We start from the raw sequence: 24,396 nt of genomic DNA, 5'->3' as shown, positions 1-24,396 counted from the left end.
ACACCCTGGCTGCACTTACAGAGTCCGCTCTCTTCTGAGGATCCCATCAGTCATCATCTGGCCAAGTTCAGAGGTCAATTCTCAGCCCCTCCCTGCTCAGCCTCTCAGCAGCATCTGCTCCACCTACCCCACCAGGCCCTCCAGCTCCCCTGCCTCTGGGACACCACTGTCGTGATGCTCCTTTGCTGGATGACCTCCCCTCTTAGTACTGTAAGCATTCATGTGCCCCAGGCCTCTGTCCTCTGACTTTGGCACTCCTCTCCACTCGCTCCAGTCCCACAGCAGCAAGGACCCTTGATTAATACATATCTGCAGCCCAGATCACTCCTCAATTCTCCCCCCAAGCCTGTTATCCTCTGCTGAGCCCCGCCTTGTTAGGGCACTATGGCTCATCCAGCTGCTCTAGTTACAAATGCTGGACATCATCCTTTACTCATCCTCCATATCTGAGCCATCAGCTAATCCCACTGGCTCTACTTTCAAAGCCTACCCCAGTATAACTGCTCTTCCCTCCCTTGCCCTGTTCCCCTTGTCCAAGCCAACACCATGCCTCGTCTCCATGTTTTCCCCTTACCCCCAGCACTACACCCTCCACGTCCACCTGTCACACCTGCCAACATGGAACTCTGACAACGTCACTCCTGTGCTCAAGGATGCCCAGTGCCTGCCAACGCCCCCCCGCAACTAGCTTGCCTCCAACACCTTCACACCTCACCTTGGTTCCTTGCACAGGAGCTATGCTGGCCTCTCCCAGTCTGTGAATCCACTGCCAAGTAGTTCTGTCTCAGAGCCTGTGTGCTCCCTGCCGCTCCCTCCGCTCCAAGTGCTCTTCCCACATTGGGCCCCGACCACCTCAGAGAGCCAGCCTGATCCCCCCCTTCCCCTGAGGCCAGTTCATTTTTCTGCTTAGTACAGATCACTGCCACACATTATATGGTTGCCTGTTCACGATCTCTTCCCACTGGAAGAGTGAGCTTCACCACTGAGCCCTCAGCTCCCAGCACAGTGCCCAGCACATAGTAGGTACTCAGTAAATACTTGTTCAACAAATGGACAAATATTTGAGGGTTACTACACCATTGATTGTTTTTATAGTTTGTCCTCCACCCCCAACCTCTCTCTCTAATTTACAGACAAGTGATCTGATTCTAACATGCGTACAATGTACAACTGTGCCAGATAATCGATGTATGAAAAAAGGTTAAATTCTCATCTCTCCCCCGACAGACAGCTGCACTTCAATACTGCAGGATAAATTACCCTGTTGAGTGACAGTTACGTCACAGAGTTGGAAAAGATGAAACAATCCAATAAGATTTTGAGGCCATTCCCTGGGACAAGTGAAAAATTCTATCTTTTTTAAATAATTAGTCTTCATTTTTTTGGGCACTCACAGTCAATCAAGGCAATGGAAACTCAATTACATAAATCAAAACAGGCAAAACAAATAAAGCTTAACTCTGAAATAAAGTCAGATGAAAATTGATATTTACTGCTATCTTTTCTCTTTATTCCTGTTAGAATAGTCATTTAAAAAGCTATTCTGTGGACAAATTACATCTGGATAGAGGGAAAGTAGGTGAAACAAGAAAATACTGCACCTGCAACGTAATCATTGGAACCTGACTCTTGCAGTGACTGCATGTGGCCTCGCGATATTTACAGGCCTTTTCCACGTGATCACGCAGGTCTTTTCTCAATACTTTCTCTTTGCAGTCAGGACGAACGCACGCAAGTTCTTCAAACTGGCAATCGTTCTTTAAATGCACCTGTAAGACAGAGGATTTGAAGTTTTTTCTCCCCAAAGCCCCAGTACATAGTTGTACCTCCTAGTTGTAAGTCATTCTAGTTCTTCTATGTGGGACGCTGCCTCAGCATGGCTTGAGGTGTGTAGGTCTGCGCCCAGGATCTGAACCGGTGAACCCTAGGCCACCAAAGCAGAGCACGCGAACTTAACCACTCAGCACAGGGCCAGTCAAAGTTCTTAACTGGCAAAAAATTCAATCAGAAATACCAGATTCTGGCCTTTATGCAATTAAATCCTGCAGCAATGTTTCTATCTGCCGTTAGGCCAGTTTTTCACAGAGAAGAGTGACAAATGTATCAAGAGACACTGAATTTCATATTCTATTTAGGGATTACTCAAACCACATTGCTTTTAAAGGATAAAAGTCAACTCTTCCTCCTGGATGGTTATCTGCTAAGGACTTTGTTTTATTCCAATTCAAATATCCTTTCAGGATAAAATATGATACGAATTAAAAAAATTTAAGAAGTTATGTAGAATTTCATGGTAAAAAAAAGAGAAGATTTAATGGGCCTTCCAAAATTAAAATTCAATTCAGACTTCTTTCTGTTCTAAACAGGGTGAGGGTGTTTAAAAAACAGGTGACAATTCATCCAGTGACGTCATAAAAAATAACATTTCATAACTAAATGGCTTTGACTACTTTCATACTTGGATGTATTTTGAAAGATTAATGTAATCATGGTCTCAAGGAGCCACATCATGCTGACCAATGACTTGTATTTCTTTTTTTTTTTTTTTGAGGAAGATTAGCCCTGAGCTAACATCTGCTGCCAATCTTCCTCTTTTTGCTGAGGAAGACTAGCCCTGAGCTCACATCTGTGCCCATCTTCCTCCACTTTATATGTGGGACGCCTACCACAGCATGGCTTGCCAAGTGGTGCCATGTCCACACCCGGGACCTGAACCAGCAAACCCCAGGCCACCGAAGTGGAACGTGCAAACTTAACCGTTGCGCCACCCGGCCGGCCCCGACTTGTATTTCTTAATGTGAAAACCCACCCTGTCACTTCAGTACTTACCAGCAGATGTCCCAGGGTTAACTGCTCTACACAACCTCTACTTTCATTCCTACAATATATCTGAAGAGCCAGAATCTCTCTCTTGCAGCAATTATCCTTAAACACCTGAAATTGAAAGACAGTTATTTTAGAGGATTAATATTTCTTAATCTCCACATGTCGCTACTTAGGGCAAGGCAAAACCACTTTAAAAAAATCACGAGAGCACCTCTTAAGTGGACCTCAGAAAGCATTAAGGACCATCTTAATTTCTAATTTCTATGAGCAGAATGAAGGAGTTACCCCTACTAAGAGAGACAATTTAAATAATACAACCTTAACTACCATCTTCTATTAAATAAGCCAAAAGAAAACAAGTTATACTGCGAAATTAAAGATCATTTTGGGACATTCAAACATTTTGGATGAACTATGACACAACGTCAAGGAGGGGGCAGAGCAGGACCAAGCTCACATTTGGACTCTGGGGAGTTCCAGGAGCCAGCACTGCGAAGGTGGCCATGGGTGGTGCACCTCCTATCAAGGGACAAGTGTAGAACGTGCTACAACTCAATGCCTTTTTAGGCTTTTTATGTTTGCTAGAGAAACAGAGAAATTACTGTAAAAGATGATAGCTTACAGATGGTGTGAAGAACATTTATTTTGGTTCCTTCTCTTAAGGTTATGTAACTCATAACTCATTCTTCACCAAAAAGGAGACATTAGCTTGCTATTAAAAGAAAAACTCTCTTAAATATATATTGCAAAAACTGAGGTTAATCCAATAGTGAAAATGTTTCCGTTTGAAAATGAAAAACTTCCTTCCTTTAGTATTATTTTTCCCTTAGAAAACAAGTACACTCGCTCCTTCTAACAACACGTTTTACACCGTCTTAGTCCTCAGGCACTTCTAAGAAACTCCCACATATTAACACTCTAGAACAGTGGAAAAAGAGACAGGAACCTTAATATGCCTTTCTCAGGCAAAGAAACAGAATCAACAGCTGTTAAGAGTTAAAAATAAAGTAATTTGGAGTCAAATCTAATCCTTTATAAACATGACTCTTTTTAAAAGGTCATAATTTATGATACTAAAGTCAACAAAATAGGTATTTTTAATCAGTAAGAAATAAGCTTCTTTTTTGCGCCATTAAGTTTCTTAAGTCATTTGAGTTTAACTTTATAGATAAAAAACATAGATTGAAAACATCAGAATAATTATAAGTATAGAATTTTAGAGCTTAAAAAGATCTCATATTATTTACTGCAACTATCCCATTTAGTAGACCCAAGGCCCCATGGTGGGTCCCACCATCAGTGACCTGCTGAGGGGTAGATCTGTCTCCTGGGGCCCCTCTTTCCCATGAAGAGCTAGGATGTTAGTCATTCTCATTTATGATTCTTCAGCAAAACTAGTAACTTTTCTTAAGCTATCAATGCCATTGAAAAATAAGGATAACAATTCTGAATAATGAAATGGAGACCCTAAAAAAATCACCTTAGTCCATTGTTTCAGCCTTCTCTCGCAATCACATTGGTTAGATATGTATTAACAAGTTAACAGGTTAGTTCTCATGTTAAGATAAACAGTAAAGTTAAGTAATTTGTCTTTCTTAAAAACAATACCTGTTACTGAAGTCTTTAGCAGCAGGTAAACACTAAGGAAGAAAAGGTACATGGATATTTGGCCATTTCCGTCGCTTAAACTGTCCAGGGTAGGTTACATCAGACACCCTTGTTCTGCTAGCCCAGGGTCACCTACTGCCAGCAACCCTCAAGTCACTGCACTCACCGAGCTGCCCTGACGACAAACTCAGTCTACAAAGTGCTTTAGACAGGAGAGCTCCAGAGCACAAATTTTATTGTACAATTTAATGACCTACATTTAAAAAACTTTTAGATTCATTAATCAAAATATTGGAACCATACATTTTTATTAATATTTTAAGTACTTTAAGAACGAGTTGTTTCAAACTAAATGTATGCCTGGCAGGCTTTGGCAGTGTGTGGATGACCACAGAGAAGCCATGAGAGGGAGAGGATCAGAGCCCCAGGAGGGAAGCTGGTGGCCGACCCGGGTGGCCCACTATGCTCTGAGAGCCCGCACTGACACCCATGAGTTCTTACTGGCACACACCATCACGTGGGAGCAGGAAGGGACGGAAATCTCATGTGTCTAATGACTTCAAGATACTGCATGGAGGGCAGACAAAGAGCACATTCAATAGCACCCCTCAGACTAGCACCGTTTTAAGAGGTGAGTACAAGCTGTCTGGGGTAAAGACCCTAGATGACAGCACACATCTCTGCACTTTACTTACACCAACTCCTGGACTCCTCCCACACGTCCTGGGGGTCTTAGGAGGTGATACCGTTACTGTTACAGGTGAGGAGACAGGATCAGAGTGGGTGAAGCACTCCCCGAGGTTACAGAGCTGGGCAGCTATGGAGCAGATCTGCCCGTCTGTCCAGGTGCTTACACGACACGGTCCTCTGCCTTGACCCTGCTGCACCAGCTGACAAACTCTGAGATACAGTTGGATCTTCAGAGCGCTGGATGCAAACTATGTGGAAAGTACTACCAGCTTAAAACATTTGACAAAATAATTCATTAAAAACCCAAGACTACCTTATCTTTAATGATGCCTTCTTGACACGCAGTACATTTTGGGCTTGAGGAGCTGAGAGGAAACACATAACAAACACGTTAAGGTGGAAGCCCCTTTCTCATTTGAACCCACGAGATGCGGTGGACAGCTCACCTTATGGTCAAACTTGCCTTGTGAGGTTCAGAGCAACAACCAGAGCTTCAGGATGCCATGGCAAATTTAGTTTAAATACAAAGCCAGGGGAGAAAAGGGCTAAATTTTTTTAATGGTAATTTTTCATAAGGAAGTTTTTAAGCAGAACAACTTAGATTAGTCCCACTTGGAAAGCCCCTTTCAATTAAAAGTGAATTTTTTTTTCAGAAACTAAAACTAGCTCTCTGTGGAGGCGCTCTTCAGTGTGAGTGTCCAGAGCTTACTGGGAGAGCCTTTAAATGGTCTTGCTTTATAAACACAGCCAGTATTCTCTCCACAAACTAATTTTCTTCGTGGTATACTGAAAGGCCAATGCAGTTCCACCCATGTTAACAGTATAAGAATTTAAAACTGAACCTGTCTAAAGAAACCCTAGTCTCCTGTATTATTCTAGTCCTCAAACTCAGGACATGAGCCACTGCTCCCACTTTGTCTTTTTTGGACTTGATTTCTACCCCATCCTGTGTCTGGAAACTACCTCCTAAAGATTAAAAATAAAAACTAAGTTTGAGCCCTTTCTACTTCCATGGCCTCTGTCCTAGACAGCCCAAGGACTCCAGGAGTCCAGGCCAGGGAACGTCAGTGGAGGCTTCAGAGAGCAGGAGACAAGGTCAGGCACACTTGTGCTGGCGCCGTGAGCAGCAGCGGGAGGCTCCACAAGCCTGGATGCGGGCAGGAGAGCTGAGGGCTGATGGGGGAAGAAATTAAAATTTCAAAATAAAAGCTCACTCATTTAGACTACATTAATATGCAGCTTGTGCTAAATTGTTTTAACCATGTCAATCTTTTCATATCCTTAGACCCCAGGGCTAAGAATCTTCTGGGTGGGATCCCCTGACACCTGGAAAATATAGAACAGGAGGAGAGCCAGGAGCAGAGAAAGAGCGGAAACCAGAAGAGGAGAGCCCCTGGGATCCCCCCTCCCCTGGGGCCCAGCAGGACAAGCAGGTCTCCCCCTGGCCCAGAGCTGCAGTCCAGGTTCACACGTTAAGGGAAATCAGGTGCTCTGAGTCTACTCTGCCTTCACTAAGCTCGACTCAGGAGTTATTTTACTCACAAGTGGGTGAAACTGAGCCCACTGTTTGAGATGAGTGGACACGACCACAGCCAGAAGCACCCAGGAGAGGGTGGGAGGAGAGGGAGGCTGGCTGCTGTATGGCCATCAAGGGCTGTGTCCTCAGTGGCAAATCAGGAAGAGAAGTGGGGCAGCCTTCCGAGGCCCGTGTGCCCTGATGATGGGGAGCAAGTCTCAGCATGTCCTGGTGTGACCCCCGTGCCCAGCACCATGCCCAGAAAATATCTGTGAGATGAACGAAGATGCTTTCTTGGCCAATGTTATTTCTGCTGTAAAATTCCAGTCTGCCTCGCTGACTCCCCTTATGATTCTAAAACGGCATCAATACTCAGCTGACAAGGGCTTCCAAGGGCTCAGTGCGTGTGCTGGGTAAACACGCACAGACTGGATTCCTACTCGGGTGAGGGACATGTCCAGTCCTTCCTGCTGACCTTCCTGCTGGCTCAACCTCTCCCCACAAGAGCACCTGCACTTTAAGGACTCCTATGTCATTTGCTGATGGATGTGTCTCCTACATGAACTGTGAGCTCCTCAGGCAAAATTCAGCAACACGGATCGGGGATACCAGGGACAGAGTGGCCAGGGCCATCAGGAAGGCAGTAGGCACAGGAGAGACTTCACAGGAGGTGCTTTGGGGAAGAGAAGAGAGAAGTCTTCAGGACAGGGCTGGGCAGTCCAGGTGGCAGGTCACAGAGGCCTCAGAAAACTCAAATGTGAGGTCCCACTCACATCATCCCCTAATCATTCCCTAAATGATTCACAAGCTGGGCTCTGAGAATTCTACTGGGGCTTTTTTAGAGCTTTCAACCTTTTGAGTTTATTTTTTAGAGAAGTAAATGAAGGAGCGGGTGGAAGAGCGAGACTGGAGAAGCTGAAATACACAGTGAACCCAAACCAGGGCGGTCGGGGCGCCTACCTCAGCAGGGCAGCCATGCAGGTCTCGCAGAAGCGGTGTCCACACTCAGTCTGCTTTGGGTTACACAGCACCAGGCGGCACTTCTCGCACTTGTACTTGTCCTCCACTGTCTTCACAAACCTTTCTTTGTAACCTCCTTGTTCAGGGACGAAAACTGCCGTGCTGGTGCTGCGGTCAGGGTGCAGCTTTAGCGGCGGGTTAGTCTGCAGGGCGCCAGGGGAGTCCATCTTCTTACTCGACTCCATCTTAGGAAAGAGAAATTCTGTGGGGGGAAAATAACAGTAACTGAGTTAAGGTGCAATCACATCGTCCTGCACAAGGAAACTACCAACACAGCTCTGGAAAAGCCGAAGAGTCTAGGAGGTCTTTTCTTTCAGTTTTAAGTAACACACAAGAACCTTTCCTGATTTTAACGTGATGGGAACAACAGACGACCCAACGTGCTTCCTTCCTTTCTGCTTCACCCAAATACTACTGTTAATGTTACTACTCAAAAGACTTTCTAAAGGGTGTAAATTGTATTTTAAGGTTCTTTAAAATACAGATAATACTTTGCTGTGCTGTAACTTCAATTTGGATGCATCATTCCAATATATTTTTTATTGAGTTCATAATAGTTGACATCATTGTGAAACTTCAGTTGTACATTGTTTCTTGTCTCTCACCACATAAGTGTTCCCCTTCACTCCCTGTGCCTCCTCAACCCCCCTTTCCCTGGTAACCACTGAACTGTTTTCTTTGGCTGTGTGTTTGTTCATATTCCACATACGAGTGAAATCATCTGGTGTTTGTCTTTCTCAGTCTGGCTTATTGCACTTAACCTAATTCCCTCCAGGTCCATCCATTGTTGTTGCAAATGGGATGATTCTGTCTTTTTACTGGCTGAGTAGTATTCCATTGTATATACCACATCTTCTTTATCCAGTCATCAGTCGATGGGCACTTCGATTGTTTCTATGTCTTCATTCTGATAGTCTGACCAAAGCAACAGCCATTCTTAGCCAATTTTATTTCCTAGTTAGCCTCACTGCCTGAGGACAATCTGATGGTATGACTCAGAAGTGACCTTTCCCACTCCGACGGCACTGCAGTCAAGCTTGTGATCAGGACTCCATCTCTCATTCCAAGAACAGCACTTACTGGTTGATGGTGTCTGCAGACTCCTAGTGCTACTCTTTCCACAATGAGACCCCACGAGAGTGTACCCACAGTGCCCTGATCTGGCAGGTCATGACTGGCGTTTGCCTTCTGCCTGTGCCCACTCAGCCCCACCTCACTTCATTAACTCTACAACAATGGGTGCTGCACTGTGCACTACAGAGCTTTGGGGTGGGTCCATCATGGATTTACTGGTACTTTCATGCCCAGGGTCAGAGCCAGTGGACGGGACACTGGCACTGGACAAGTCTCCTGTGCCCACCTGGGCAGGCTCTCCTACTGCACGTGGTAACAAGTGCACAGATGGTTTGTTCCCACCTCAAGTTCCCATCAATAGGCAGAGTAAGCAGTTCCTGGCAATGAGCCACAAAGATCCCAGCCTGAGCAGCCGTGCCAGCTGAGGTGCACAGTAGTGTGTCTGGTGCATCTACAGAGGAAGTTTCTCTCAAAACAACATTGTATTCCTGCTCAATCTACTTCTAATACTTACAAGAATAAGGACCAAATTCTTACTCAGGAGGTCCTGGGCATCTATCCGCCATCCCCATTCTTCTCTCCTCAGTGTGAGGCTCGCCGTGAGCTGGTGCTAGGGTGTGGCTGCACACCCCGTTTGCTGGAACGGGAGGCAGCCCCTCAGCCCAGAGCACAGGGCACTCAGAGGTGGACCTGGTGCAGGGCCCACTCTCTGCAAGCCTTGTTCCTCACACTGCCTCTTCTGAGGCTGAAAGAATGGGCAATTCAAGGCTAGGGATGTACAGGAACTAACGCCAGCAGCAGACCATTTGACAGATAAATGAATTGGTGTTCTAGCCACACTCAGGTTAGTTTTAATAAAATAGAACATTACTGTGGCAAAGTGTGGGAGTGTTCTGTGAAATCTATTTGTAAAACCCCCCCAAAATTTTCAAAATGACCTCAAAAGGCCAGCAACCTTTTGCTCACAAACTTGTTGATCAGAACCTGTTCATTAAGATGCTAAGTAGGAAGGTGCCGATGCTAACCTTGCCTGTCAGAGAAAAGGGTCAATCTGCTGTCCTCCAGCCACCCTACCTCTGGCCATGCACGCCCTTCCCTGCCCTCCATGCTGGGCACATGGTTCTGCAGATGCTCTAGGCTCACTCCCAGCCCCCAGGCACCCCCACCTGGAATGCACCTCCCACCTTCTCAAGGAGGCCCATCCTGGCTGACCCCACTCACACGACCCCCTTTGCCATGGCTGTGCCTTTTCCACGGCATTCCTGCCTTCTGGGACTGCAAACTTATTCTTCATTGTCTCTCTCCTTTCAGCAGAACATAAGCTCCCTGATAAGATGAATTTTGATCTGTTTTGTTGACTGACAAACCCCAGGTACCTAGAATAGTGCCTGATGGGTAGAAGGGGCTAATACACGATTGCAGAGTTAACAGAAGAAGAGGTGTAGTCTGAGTTACTCGTATTAAACTGTATTTCTGTGAGAACCAACTCTTCCAGAGAAAGGAAATTCTTCAGCTTTCAAATCTAATCTTTCAGCTTCATGCCTTGAAAACCCCTGCTTAGATTATAAACTACTTTCAACTTTGGTTTAGTATTTTATCCTATAGAATAAACAGTTTTTAATGAGAAATGTTTGATTCTTAGGAGGCGAATTCCTATTTCAAATATGAGGGACAAATAGCTTAAGCTAATGATAAATAATAAATGTTCATTTACCTATAACATGTCACACTCTGTACAAACAAGAAAGAATATAGTTTTGGATCCTTTGTTTTTACAGGTTACTTAAGATAAGCAGAGAGATACACAGGTATCCCAAGCACACAAATGAAAAACCTCACAGCAGCCTTGCCCTAAAGGGCAGAGGACAGCTCACAGCTGGCAGGTTTGTCAGGACTTAGCTGTAATGTGGGGCACTGATATGGGCATCTCTAGAATGGGCTACCGGGTATCTCTCACAACCCTACCCAGCATCCCTGCATCCTGTGCCATGCATGGCCCATTCTTGAGCTAAGCTGCTGGCTGGAGAATCAGCCGCCAGGGAAGGAGGGAAAGAGGCCCTGTAGTGCTTAGGCAGCAGGAATAGGAAAACACCAGACCTCCTTCACCCAATAGTCACAGGTGAGGAAAAAGAAGCATAAGAAAACTGCTTATACAGGAAATGTCCAGAACAGGCAAATTCAGAGCCCGAAAATAAATTCATGGTTGCTAGGGGCTGGGGGAGGGGTAGCATCTACTAACGGGTTCAGGGTTTCTTTTTGGGGTGATGCAAGTGTTCTGGAAAGAGATAATGGTGATGACGTCACAACTCTGTGACTATACTGAAAACCACTAAACTGCACACTTTAAATGGGTAATTTTTATGGCATGTGAATTATATCTCAATTTATAATCTAAACAGTATTACAAAGCAACAGTTCAAAATGGTTCCATTTGTGTTGGGTTAACTTGTGATATTTATAAATAGTGTCATTTACTTTATTTTTTTAAATCTTTTTAAAGATTGGTGCCTGTGCTAACATCTGCTGCCAGTCGTTTTTTTCTTTTCTTCTTCTTCTCCCCAAAGCCCCCCAGTACATAGTTGTATATTCTAGTTGTAGGTCCTTCTGGTCGTGCTGTGTGGGACGCCACCTCAGCATGGCCTGATGAGCGATGCCAAGTCTGCGCCCAGGATCCGAACTGGTGATGCCCTGGGCTGTCGAAGGAGAGTGCACGAACTTAACCACTCAGCCATGGGGCCAGGCCCTGGTGTCATATACTTTAAAATATAAGACTCTAAAACTGAAACTATATATGCCTGGTGCTGTGGAGAGTGCATGACACATGAGGGGGTACGACAGGATTTTCATTTATATTACAAGAGTATATTCTCTCAGAGAAAACAACAACAAACAACTAAGACATGGGAGTGTAAAGGGAAAAGATTAAGTACCAGGTACCCTGCCTGCAACTACCCAGAGGTAGACACTCCCTTCTGGCAGTCTGTGCACCTGTGCAGATGTCTAGAAACAGCAAATGCACATATAAGAAAACATGTCTTTTCTTTTTTTCCCTCTACACAAACTGTGTCACACATGCAAACTAACCCACAGCTCTCTGTCACCAACAGTGTATCCTGGGCACTTTTACAGACCAGCACATAATGACCATTTCATTATGTTGAAGGGCTGCATAGCACTCCACTGTACGGTTTGCCACAACTTATATAACCAGTGCTGCTTATGGAGATGTAGGCTGCTTTTGATCTTTTGCTATTATGGACAATCTTCGTTGAACATTCCTAAACATGTATCTCTGTACATTTAGGTAAGCATACAGCAACAGAACTGTTGGGTCAAAGATGATGTGCATTATAAAATATTATAACTGTTGCCAAACTGCCTTCCAAAAAGGTTGTACATTGCATATTTCCTCCAATGGTTAGTAAACTATTAAATATTAGTTTGGAGGACAACAGCCTGTTTCACTTAAACCCTGATGCTTCCCACTTTGTTTCAGCCTGGACAGTGTTTTCTGGAGAGTGCTGTTGGCCATGTTGTTGTGCAAACATCAGGGTTCTCCTGTGGAGCCCGTCAGCAGGCACAGCCCCGGAACACTCTAGGGCACACCCACTGCCCTTCTACACGCGTGAGAGAACCCTTCCTCAGGTAAGCAACTCTGCAAAGCTTTGCCAAACCAATCACATTTTATTTCAGTCAACACACTGGGCACCTACAATGTACACAGCTCTGGGCCTCGACTATCAGGGGACACAGGGATGAAGGAGACTGTCCCCGCCTTGATAGATCTTTGAGGGAGTCATGAGCGCTCCAGAGTCAACAGTGTAACAATCAGCAGAGTGAGAAACACCACCTGAGAGTTAGAGAGCTGCAGATCTTCAAAAGAGGAAGATATCATCTGTTTTGGGGAAATCGGGCTTCCTGAGTTGACTTGTGGCATAATTCCAATTCTAGTAGAAGCGGACAAGGAGTGGCAGCAGATACAGCACTCTGAGGTGGCTGTGGAGGGGAACCTGGGATTGGGGCTCGGGGGGAGGCCCGGCATCTGGCACTGAGTCAGTCTGGGTGGGAAGGCCGGCCCAGTGTTTCTTCCCTGGGGATCCTCAGGCACAGCACTTATCCTCTGAACCTCACCTTTTCTTTTCACATGAAAAGCAGACACTACCCCTAGTTCTCACAGCATTATCAGGCATCTGTGAGATATTACATGTAGAATCTCTCTGCAAACTCTTCAGCACTGAATACACAGAAGATACATCCTCCTGCCAACTGGGGTCAGGAAGTCTGACAAGGATGGGGCTGTTTCCTCATCTTAGACAGCTCAAAGCCTTTTTTCAAAAAGCCCCTTCTCAGAAATTAAGCAAGAAAAAGAAATAAAAGGCATACACATTGGAAAGGAAGAAGTAAAACTACTTCTATTTTCAGATGACATAATCTTATACACAGAAGATACTAAAGAATCAAGTAAAAACTAGTTGAACTAATGAACTTGTTCAGGATATAAGATCAATATATAAAAATAAATTGTATTTCTAGGGGCTGGCCCCGAGGCCAAGTGGTTAAGTTCCCGGGCTCGGCTGCAGGCAGCCCAGTGTTTCATTGGTTCGAATCCTGGGCGCGGACATGGCACTGCTCATCAAACCACGCTGAGGCAGCGTCCCACATGCCACAACTAGAAGGACCCACAACAAAGAATATACAACTACGTACCAGGGGGCTTTGGGGAGATAAAGGAAAAAAATAAAATCTTTAAAAAAAAAATTGTATTTCTATACACTAGCAATGAACAATGCAAAAATGGAATCGAGAAAACAATCTATTTATAACTGCATCAAAAAGAATAAAATATCTAGGAATAAATGTAACCAAAGGAGGGCAAGATGTATATACTGAAAATTTTAAAACAATGTTCAAAGTCATTAAAGATCTAAATAAATGAGAAGATACTCCATGTTCATGGGTTGTTCATGGATTCATCTCAACCCCTATTAAAATCCTAGCTGGGTTTTTTTCCCCAGAAATTAATACGCTGAACCTAAAATTCATATGGAAATGCAGGAACCCAGAGTAGACAAAACAATCTTGAAAAAGAAGAACAAAGCTGGAGGACTCACACTTCCTTATTTCAAAACTTACTACAAATTAATCAGGACACTGACATAAAGATAGACATACAGATCAATGAAACAGAACTGAAAGTCCAGAAAGAAATCCTTACATTTACGGTCAATTGATTTCTGACAAGGGTGCCAGGACCCAATGGGGAAGGAACAGTATGCACTCAGTATCAGCAATCTCACTATTGTTACAGAACAAAAAAGGCTCATTACAGCTCTTTAAGGGCTGTGCTGGTGGTCACCACACAACTGCTGAGGTACCTGCCTCCTTTCCTCCCAGGTGATCAGCACAGCTCTGGTACAGGAAGTATCGCTTCAAGAGGGACAAGTGGGTGGGTTCTTAGAATTCCTCGGCTGGTATCTTTCCTTGCCTTTCAAAAAAGGTATTAGGTGATATATTTGATACATACAGAAGATTACGTGCAATATACATGTAAGGTCAGAATACAACAAAAACATGAACTCCAGAACCTGTCACCCACTTAATAATCACCATCTGCCTATGTGCTCTTCCTCAGCCATCCTTCTGCCTCTCCAACAGTAAATGTCAGCCTGAGCTTTGTATTTATGATCCACTTGCTATCAGATATATTTTTTTGTTTTGTTTTTCTGGTGAGGAAGATTGGCCCTAAGCTAAAATCTGTGCCAATCTTCCTCTATTTTATATGTAGGTCACCTGCCACAGCATGGTTTGATGAGTGGTGTAGGTCCAGGCCCAGGATCTGAAACCACAAACACCAGGTCACCGAAGCAGGGCGCACCACTACACCACTGGGCCACCCTATTTTTCTTCTTAAAAAACAAACTTTTGCCCATTTTTAACTTAACAAAAATGATATACCATATTTAGTCCTCTGCCATCAGTATTATAAATATTTCTCCATGTTTGCTGTATATAGTAGATATACTTGATTTTTTTGCTGCTGTATAATATTCCATGCTGTACTTGTCCATTTTCTTATCACACTGCTACAGTTTTTGATATTACGAACAGTCTGCTCTGAACATTTGGCACATGTGTTTTGGGGCCCTTACATGTTTCTCTAGGGTTTATACTCTAGATCAGGAAACCAGAGTTTAGCACGCTATATACCCTGTAGCAAGCTCTATAACCAAATCTAGCCAGTAGCCTATTTTTGTTAGGCCCTTGAGCTAAGAATGATTTTTAGATTTTTCAAGAGTTGAACAAACAAATAAAACAAAGGCAACTATGTGACAAGACTGTATGTGGTCCACAAAGCCTAGAATATTTACCATCTTGCCCTTTACAGAAAGAGCTTGCCAGTCTCTGCCCTGGACTCTACGTCTAGAGCACAGAGGAACCGCGGGCTTGCAGGGTGCACGCCTGGCCAATTTACAAGCCAGGGCCAAACTGCTCTCCAAAGCAAAGCAGCACAAGTTTCTGATCATTTGCATCCTCACCAACACTGGGCATCACCAGACATCTTAATTTCTGCCAACCTACCAGATACAGTGGTATCTTTTTTTTTCTTTGGTAATTAAATAGGTTTAGTATCTTTTCAATACTCTCATGGGCCACTTGTGTTTTTCCTTCTATGAAATGCCTGACTGTGTCTTCATGTCATTTTTTAACTGGGTTATTGTCTTTTACAATACTCATTTGTAGGAGTTATTCATATACTCTGACTTCTAATCCTTGTTAGTTATATGCATCATATTAGTTACATTACTATATTAGTCATATTTATTAGTTATATGTCTTCCCCTCAGTTTGTGGCTTGACTTTATTTATGTCCTTTAGTGAAGAAAAGTTCTTAATTTTAAGGTAGTCAAATTTATCCATATCTTGGTCTTTTAAAAATATTCAGGTTAGCACACGGGTGATACTGATGAAAAAGGGACAACCCAGTATACATAAAACCAAAATAGAAAGCAGCTCTAATTCTATCATAAAATCATTTTCCAAAGAAGGATAATCTGCTCAAATAAAACTAGCAAATGAGCCACTAACAACATGAAGCAGACTCAGATTGCTCAAAGTAAATATTCTTCCTAAACAAAAGCTTACTTGAGATAGAAATGACACAAACTCTGAGCAGAGCCCAGCGGGCAGGCCTGTGATCTTTTGTATCAGTGAGATGACCAACGTAGGCCTTAGCCAGTCCAAGGAAAGCAGGAGCTAGACACCTCGGCAGGTGTCAGGACTCGTGGACAGAGAGATACTCAGGTCTACTGATGATCCCAAGCTCTACCAGCCCTCAACTGTCACCACAAGAAGTCAGTTTTCATTTGAAATGTAAGAATCATCTAATCACCTCCTAAAACAACTGGACAATAGGAATAATGTCTTTAAGTCTTAAAATAAGAAAAATACTCACCTATTGTGTCCTGAGGAAAAGGGAGTTTTGGATTTAGGAAAACCACTAGTGGAGGCAAATTTTTCACAATCAACTCAGAGGTGGACAATAATGAGCACTCCTGAAGTTGGCCGCGAATGTGGTATATCACCTTAAGACCACATACAAAGTCATGAAGAAGAAACCACTGAGATGAATCTGCTTCAGGTTCCCTCCTACCTATGTAACAGGAAGGGTAAAAACCTCAAGATCACCAAAGGAAACAAAATTTTTATCTGTAGGACAAAGTTTTCAATAGCAACAAGGGCAGGCACAGTTTTTATTACAATGCTCTCCAACCAACAGACACACAACAAATATTAACAATAATAATTTACTGTACCTTTTATATTACTTATCTTTGTAAGCCACCATAAATCCTTTCTGAATCAGGTGGGGTGTACATAAATTAGGCAAACTCAAAATTGGTCACATCAAAAACAGACTAGTGAATGATGTCAGCAAAAATGGCTAAGGAACTCCAAAAACCCATCCTTCAATAAATGCAAGAAAAAAATGGCAAAATTTGTCAGAAACAACTTTTTCAAAACTCTGGAAACTAACTACAAACTTGCAGCAATCAGAGGAACACTTAGCCAAGAGAAACGAGCTGAATCTCAGAAAGAACAGTGAGCTCAGTGGCATTTTACAGTACCTGGCTCCACACCCTGAGAAGTGGTGGCCTGGAAGATAACAGCCCGCAATCCTGGTACAAGTACTTGGTGGTGGGATCGGGTGGCGCGGGGAGCAGGACAGACGTCATTTGCAAAGAATTTTGGTGGTTTGTTTTAACCTGTCTTGTAGCTCCGTAGAAGACTGGTTCAAAGGGCTTGCCTTTACCTCACCAAATTCAGAACTCTCCCAGTGCTAAGGTGCTACTCGGGGAAAGGTTAACTGAAAACATTTACAGGCAAATGTACTAGTTGCTGCTGCCTGAGGCAATCAATAACAGTTGAGGCAAATGATGGACTAGCCAAAAGGCTGAGAAGAAAAGCTGGGAGATAAGGGCTTTGAAAAGCTCCAACATATTCCCAGGAATCTAGAAGGCCATGCAAATAACCAGGGTTGTGTGCAAGCTCAGGAAAGACCTGAGAAGGCCCTGGGCCCTCACCTCTAGCTGACCTTTAGGTTCTGCACGAGCAGGAAGTGAATGCTAAGGCAGAGTTGTGAGCTGCCTGGCTGAGTGTTGAAAACATACCCAAACACTCACACAGACCCCAAGTGAAAAGCCTGGGAGATAGTTTTGGTTCCAGGCACTTAAGGAAATATCTGTCCAATCACTAACTGACCACTATGCTAATGGAACAGAGACTTCAGTGACCACACATGATAACGAAGACAGAGTTTACAAAATTAGCTCAAAGAAGTCATCACACAAACAACTATAACAAGCAGGAATAACAAATCCTGTGGAGAGGGGATAACCTCATTTCCAGATCTGCCACATAATAATATTCAAAATGTACAATTTTCAACAAAAAATTACAAAGCATGCAAAGAAACAAGGAAGTATGGCCCATACACAGGAAAAAAAAGCAAGTAATAGACACTGAACTTAAAAGACTTTAAATCAGCTATTTTACATGTGTCCAAACAGATAAAGAAAACCACGTCCAAAGAACTAAAGGAAATCATTAGAAAAACGTCTCACAAAATAGAGAATATTAGTAAAGATAAATTTAAAAAAGGAAGCAAATAGAAATTCTGGAGTTGAAAAGTACAATAACTGACATGAAAAATTCACTACAGGGGCTCAACAGCAGAATTGAGCAGGCAGAAGAAAGATTTAGAGAACTTGAAGACAGATCAATTGAGATTTGAAGATAAGTCAATTGAGTTTATCCAGGCTAAGTATCAGAAGGAAAAAATAATAAACAAAAATGAACAGAGCCTCAAAAGACCTGTGGGACACCACCACTTAAGTTGATATATAAATTATGGGAGTCTCAGAAAGGAGAGGAGGGAGAGAAAGACTATTTGAAGAAATAATGGACAAAAACTTCCCATATTTGATGGAAAACATTAATCTGCACATCCAGGAAGCTTAACAAATGCCAAGTAGGATAAACTTAAAAATATCCACACTAATACACATGATAATTGAACTGCTGAAAGACAATGAGAGAATTTTGAAAGTAGCAAGAGAGAGGCGACTCCTCACATATAGTCATGCATCACTTAACAATGGGGATACATTCTGAGAAATGCATCATTAGGTGATTTTGGCATTGTGTGAACATCACAGAGTGTACTTAAACAAACCTACACGGTACAACCTACAACACAGTTAGGCTATATGGTAGTAATTTTATGGACCACCATTGTATATGCAGTCCATTGTTGACCAAAACATCATTATGCAGTGCATGACTGCACAAGAATTTCCTCAATAAGATTAAGAGTTGCTATCTCATCAGAAACCATGGAAGACAGAAGATAATGGGATGACATATTCAAATGGAAGAAAGAAGAAAAATCAACTAAGACTCCTATATCCAGCAAAATTATCCTTCAAAAATGAAGGAGACTATCAAGAAAATACTAGAAAACCAAATCAAACAGCATATTAAAGGCATTATATGGAACAACAAAAGACCCTAAATAGGCAAAGGACCCTGAGAAAAAAGAACAAAGCTGGAGGTATCACACTGTCTGATTTCAAAATATATTACAAAGCTATAGTAACCAAAACAGCGTGGTACTGGCACAAAAAGAGACACACAGGTCAATGGAACAGAATCGAGAGCCCAGAAATAAACCCACACCTATACAGATGGCTAATTTTCAACAAGGGAGCCAAGAACATACAATAGAGAAAGGAGAGTCTCTTCAATAAATGGTCTTGGGAAAACCAGACAGCCATATGCAAAAGAACGAAAGTAGACCATTTTCTTACACCATGCACAAAAATCAACTCAAAATGGATTAAAGACTTGAATGTAACACCTGAAACCATTAAACTTCTATAAGAAAACACAGGCAGTATGCTCTTTGACATTGGTCTTAGCAGGATTTTTTCAAGTACCATGTCTGACTGGGAAAGGGAAACAAGAGAAAAAATAAACAAATGGGACTACACCAAACTGAAAAGCTTCTGCACAGCAAAGGAAACCATCAACAAGATGAAAAGAAAATCTAACAATTGGGAGAAGATATTTGCAAACCATATATCAAATAAGAGGTTAATATCCGAAATGTACAAAGAACTCATCTGTTTCAACAACAAAAAAAGCCCAACAACCCAATTAAAAAATGGGCAAACGATCTGAACAGAGATTTCTCCAAGAAAATATATGGATGGCCAACAGGCACATGAAAAGATGTTCAGTGTCATTAACTATCAGGGAAATGCAAATCCAAACTGAAACGAGATATCACCTCACTCCCATAAGAATGGCTATAATTAACAAGACAGGAAACAATAAGTGTTGGAGAGGATGTGGAGAAAAGGGAACTCTCATACACTGCTGGTGGGAGTGCAAACTGATGCAGCCACCATGGAAAGCAGTATGGAGATTCCTTAGAAAATTAAGAATAGATCTACCACATGATCCAGCTAACTCCACTGTTGGGTATTTATCCAAAGAACTTGAAAACACAAATGCATAAAGATACATGCACCTCTATGTTCACTGCAACATTATTCACAATAGCCAAGATTTGGAAGCAACCTAGGTGCCCATCAAGGGGCAAATGGCTAAAGAAGATGTGGTATAGATACACAATGGAATACTACTCAGCCATGAGAAATTATGAAATCCGGTCATTTGTGACAACATGGATGCACCTTGAGGGTATTATGCTAAGTGAAATAAGTCAGAGGGAGAAAGTCAAATATTGTATGATCTCACTCATACGTAGAAGATGAAAACAACGACAAACACAGAGAAACAGAGGCTGGATTAGTGGTTACCAGAGGGGAAGGGGGGAGGAAGGTGAAAGGGATGGTTAGGCACATGTGTGTTGGTGATGGATTGTAATCAGTCTTTGGTGGTGAACATGATATAATCTACACAGAATTTGAAATATATTATGATGTACACCTGAAAGTTACATAATGTTATAATCCAACGTTACTGCAATAAAAAATAAACAAATAAAATAAAGGCATTATACGCCATGACCAAGTAGGATTTATCCCAGGAAGGCAAGGATGGTTCAATACAAGAAAATCAATCAATGTAATACACTGCATTAATAGAACAAGGGGGAAAACCCCACATGATCATTTCAGTTGATGTAGAAAAAGTATTTAACAAAATCCAACACCCTTTCATCATAAAAACCCTCAAAAAACTAGGATTAAAAGGGAACTGCCTTGATATGATAAAGGATATTATGAAAAACCCACACTTAATGGTGAAAGATTGGAAGCCTTCCCCTAAGATCAGGAAGAAGGGAAGGATGCATGCTTTCACCACTGCTATTTAACATTATACTGGAAGTTCTAGCAGAGCAATTTGGTGAGAAAAAGAAATAAAAGGATCCAAATTAGAACAGAAAAGCAAAACTCTCTCTATTAACAGATGATATGATCCTACATATAGAAAATCCCGGGGCTGGCCCCATGGCCAAATGGTTAAGTTCGTGTGCTCTGCTGTGGCGGCCCAGGGCTTCGCCGGTTAAGATCCTGGGTGCAGACATGGCACCGCTCATCAGGCCATGCTGAGGTGGCATCCCACATAGCACACTCAGAAGGATCTACGACTAGAATATACAACTGTGTACTGGGGGTCCTTGGGGAGAAGAATAAAAAAAAAAAAGAAGAAAAAGAAAATCCCAAAGAATTCACAAGGAAAACAACTAGAGCTAATAAATGAATTCCTCAAAGTTGCAGGGTACAAGATCAACACAGAAACATCAGTTATGTTTCCATATACCAGCAATGAATAATCCAACAGAAAATTTTAAAAGGCAATTTCATTTACAGTAGCATCCAAAAGAATAAAATACCTAGGAATAAATTTAACTGAGGTGAAAGATTTGTTCACTGGAAACTACCTGACATTTAGGAAAGACATTTGTTTGTTCCAAAACATACCTACTTACATGGATTGGAAGACTTAACATTGTTACAATGGCAATATTATTTGTGACGGTTAATTTTATGTATCAACTTAACTGAGCCAGAGGTGCCTACATATTTGGTCAAAGATTATTCTAGGTGTTTGTGAAGGTGCTGAATGAGATTAACATTTAAATTGGTAGACTGAGTAAAGCAGACTGCCCTCCCCAGTGTGGGTGGGCCTCATTCAATCAGTCAAAGGCCTGAAGAGCACAAAAAGGCTGACCCTCCCCCAAGTTAGGGGGTTCTTTCTGCCTGACTGTACTCAAACTGAGACAGCAGTTGTTTTCCTGCCTTTGGACTTGAACGAAATACCAGCTCTTCCTGGATCTTAAGCCTGTCTGTCTGCCTCTGGACAGGAACTACACCGTTGGCTCTCCTGGTTTCAGGCCTTCAGACTCAGACTGGAACTAAGCCACTGCCTCTCCTGTTCTCCAGCTTTCCAACTCACCCTACAGATCTTGGGAATTGCCCACCTCCATGACTGTGTGAAGCCAATTCCTTATAAGAAAAACCTCTTTCTATACACACACACATCTTACTGGTTCTGTTTCTCTGCAGAACCCTGACTAATACACTACCCAAAGTGATCCAGAGATTCAGTGCAATCCTTATGAAAATTCCAATGGCTTTTCTTTTACAGAAATGAAAAGTCTGATCCTTAAATTCATATGGAATTGCAAGGGACCCTAAAGAGCCAAAACAATATGGAAAAAGAAAAAGTTGGAAGACTCACATTTCTCAAAACTTACTACTTTAAAACTTACTACAAAACTACAGTAATCAAAACAGTGTAATATTGGCATAAGGATAGACATACAGACCAATGGAATAGAATTGAGAGTCCAAAAATAAACACATACATCTATGTCCGAACAATTTCTGACAAGGATGCCAAGACCATTTGGCGGGGAAAAAAAGAGTCCCTGGGACAACTGAACAACCAAAGGCAGAAGAATAAACTTAGACGTGGTCCTACCTCACGCCATATAAACAAACTAACTCAAAATGGATCAACAACTAAAATATAAGAGCTGACACCGTAGAACTCCAAGAAGAAAACATAGGGGTAAATCTTCATGACTTTGAATTTGGCAAAGGATTCTTAGATATGACACCAAAAGTACAAGCTGCAAAAGAAAAAACAGGTAAGTTGGACTTGACCAAATTTGAAAACTTTCGTACATAAAAGGACATTCTCAAGAATGTGAAAAGACAACAACAAAATGGGAGAAAATATCTGCAAATCACTATCTAGTAAATGTCTAGTATCCGGAATATATAAAGAACTCTAACAACTCAACAACAAAAAGACAAATAACCCAATTAAAAAATGGGCTAAGGCTGTAAAATAAACATTTCTACAAGGATGAGACAGAAATAGCCAACAAGCACGTGCAAAGATGTTCAACATCATTAGCCATCAGGGAAATGCAAATCAAAACCACTTCATACCTACCAGGATGGCTATAATGTTTTTTAAAAGGTAAAATAACAAGTATTGGTGAGAATGCGGAGAAACTGGAACCCTTATATATTGCTGGTGGAAACATAAAACAGTTCAGCTGCTGGAAAACAGTGTGGCAGTCCCTCAAAAAGTTAAACAGAGAATTACTGTATGACCCAGCAATTCCACTCCTAGGCATACACCCAAATGAACTGAAAACAGGTACTCAAACAAACATATGTACACACATGCTCACAGCAGCACTATTCACAATATCCAAAAGGCAGAAACAACCAAAAATGCCCATTAACAGATGAAAATAAACAAAATGTAGTATATCCATACAAATTGAATATTATTCAGCCAAAAAAAGGAAATGAAGTAATAATACAAGCTACAACATGGGTGAACCCGGAAAACATTATGCTAAGTGAAAGATGTCAGAAACCAAAGGTCACATACTGTATGATTAGATTTATATGAATTACACAGAATAGGTAAATCCACAGACAGAAAGCAGGCTGGTGGTTGCCAGGGGTTGAGGGGAAGGATAATGAGGGCTAAGTGCTCAATGGGTAAGGGGTTTCCTTTTGGGGTAATGAAAATGACTTGAAATCATATAGAGGTTGTGGTTACACAACACTGTCAATGTACTAAATGCCACTGAACTGTCCACTTTACAACGGTTAATTTTATGTTGTACGAATTTCATGAAAATTTTTAAAAACTAATGTTCAAAAAAACCTGACCATCATAAGATACTACTTCGCAGCCACTAGGCTGGCTGTAATAATAAAAATGGAAAATTACAAGTGTTGGTAAGGATATGAAGAGACTGGATCCCTTGTACATTACTGGTGGGAATGTAAAACGGTGCTGTCACTGAGCACTTTTTGAGGCAGTTCCTCAAAAAGTTAAACACGGATTAACCATATGACCCAGGAATTCTAACTCAGTGTACATACCCAAGAAAATTCAAAACATATGTTTACACAAAGACTTGTGCATGAATGTTCAAAGCAGCAATATTCATAACAGACAAAAAGTATTAAGAGCCCAAATGCCTATCAAGAGATGACTGGATAGGGGCTGGCCCAGTGGTGCAGAGGATCAGCGTGCATGTTCCACTTTGGCGGCCCGGGGTTTGCCGGTTCGGATCCCAGATGCAGACATGGCACTGCTTGGCAAAAGCCATGCTGTGGTAGGCGTCCCACGTATAAAGTAGAGGAAGATGGGCACAGATGTTAGCTCAGGGCCAGTCCTCCTCAGCAAAAAGAGGAGGATTGGCAGTAGTTAGCTGAGGGCTAATCTTCCTCAAAAAAAAAAAAGAGAGAGAGAGAGATGACTGGATAAACAAAATATGGTATATCCAAGCAATGTACTATTATTTAGTCATCAAAAGGAATGAAGTACTGATACATGCTACAACATGAATGAACCCTGAAAATATTATGCTAAGTGATAGAGGTCAGAAACATAAGGTCACATATTGTATGATTCCGTTTACATGAAATGTCCAGAATAGGCAAATCCACAGAGACAGAAAGTAAACTAGTGGTTGCCAGGGGCTGGGGCAAGAGGAGAATAACAGAGAGTGACTTAGTGCATACGGAGTTTCTTTTTGGGACCATTAAACTTTAAATGGTTAAAATGTGAATTTTTTCTTAATTAAAAAAAGT

General features: G+C 42.2%; 1 protein-coding gene across 3 annotated transcripts in view; it reads right to left on the bottom strand.

Moving 5' to 3' along the window:
• Nucleotides 1-24,396, bottom strand: part of TRAF3 (TNF receptor associated factor 3) — a 109,703-nt gene that overhangs the window by 26,762 nt on the left and 58,545 nt on the right. For all 3 annotated transcript variants that reach the window (XM_023627716.2, XM_023627717.2, NM_001301218.2), the window contains 4 exon segments: nt 7,601-7,862; nt 5,438-5,489; nt 2,830-2,934; nt 1,602-1,769 (listed from right to left, as the gene is read on the bottom strand). In XM_023627716.2, coding sequence (XP_023483484.1) covers nt 1,602-1,769; nt 2,830-2,934; nt 5,438-5,489; nt 7,601-7,845 — 570 coding nt within the window. In that variant the 5' untranslated portion in view covers nt 7,846-7,862.

Source organism: Equus caballus, chromosome 24 (genome assembly GCF_041296265.1).
Source record: "Equus caballus isolate H_3958 breed thoroughbred chromosome 24, TB-T2T, whole genome shotgun sequence".
In the NCBI taxonomy this organism is placed as follows: Eukaryota; Metazoa; Chordata; class Mammalia; order Perissodactyla; family Equidae; genus Equus; species Equus caballus.
This window is presented reverse-complemented; position numbering and strand designations above follow the sequence as displayed.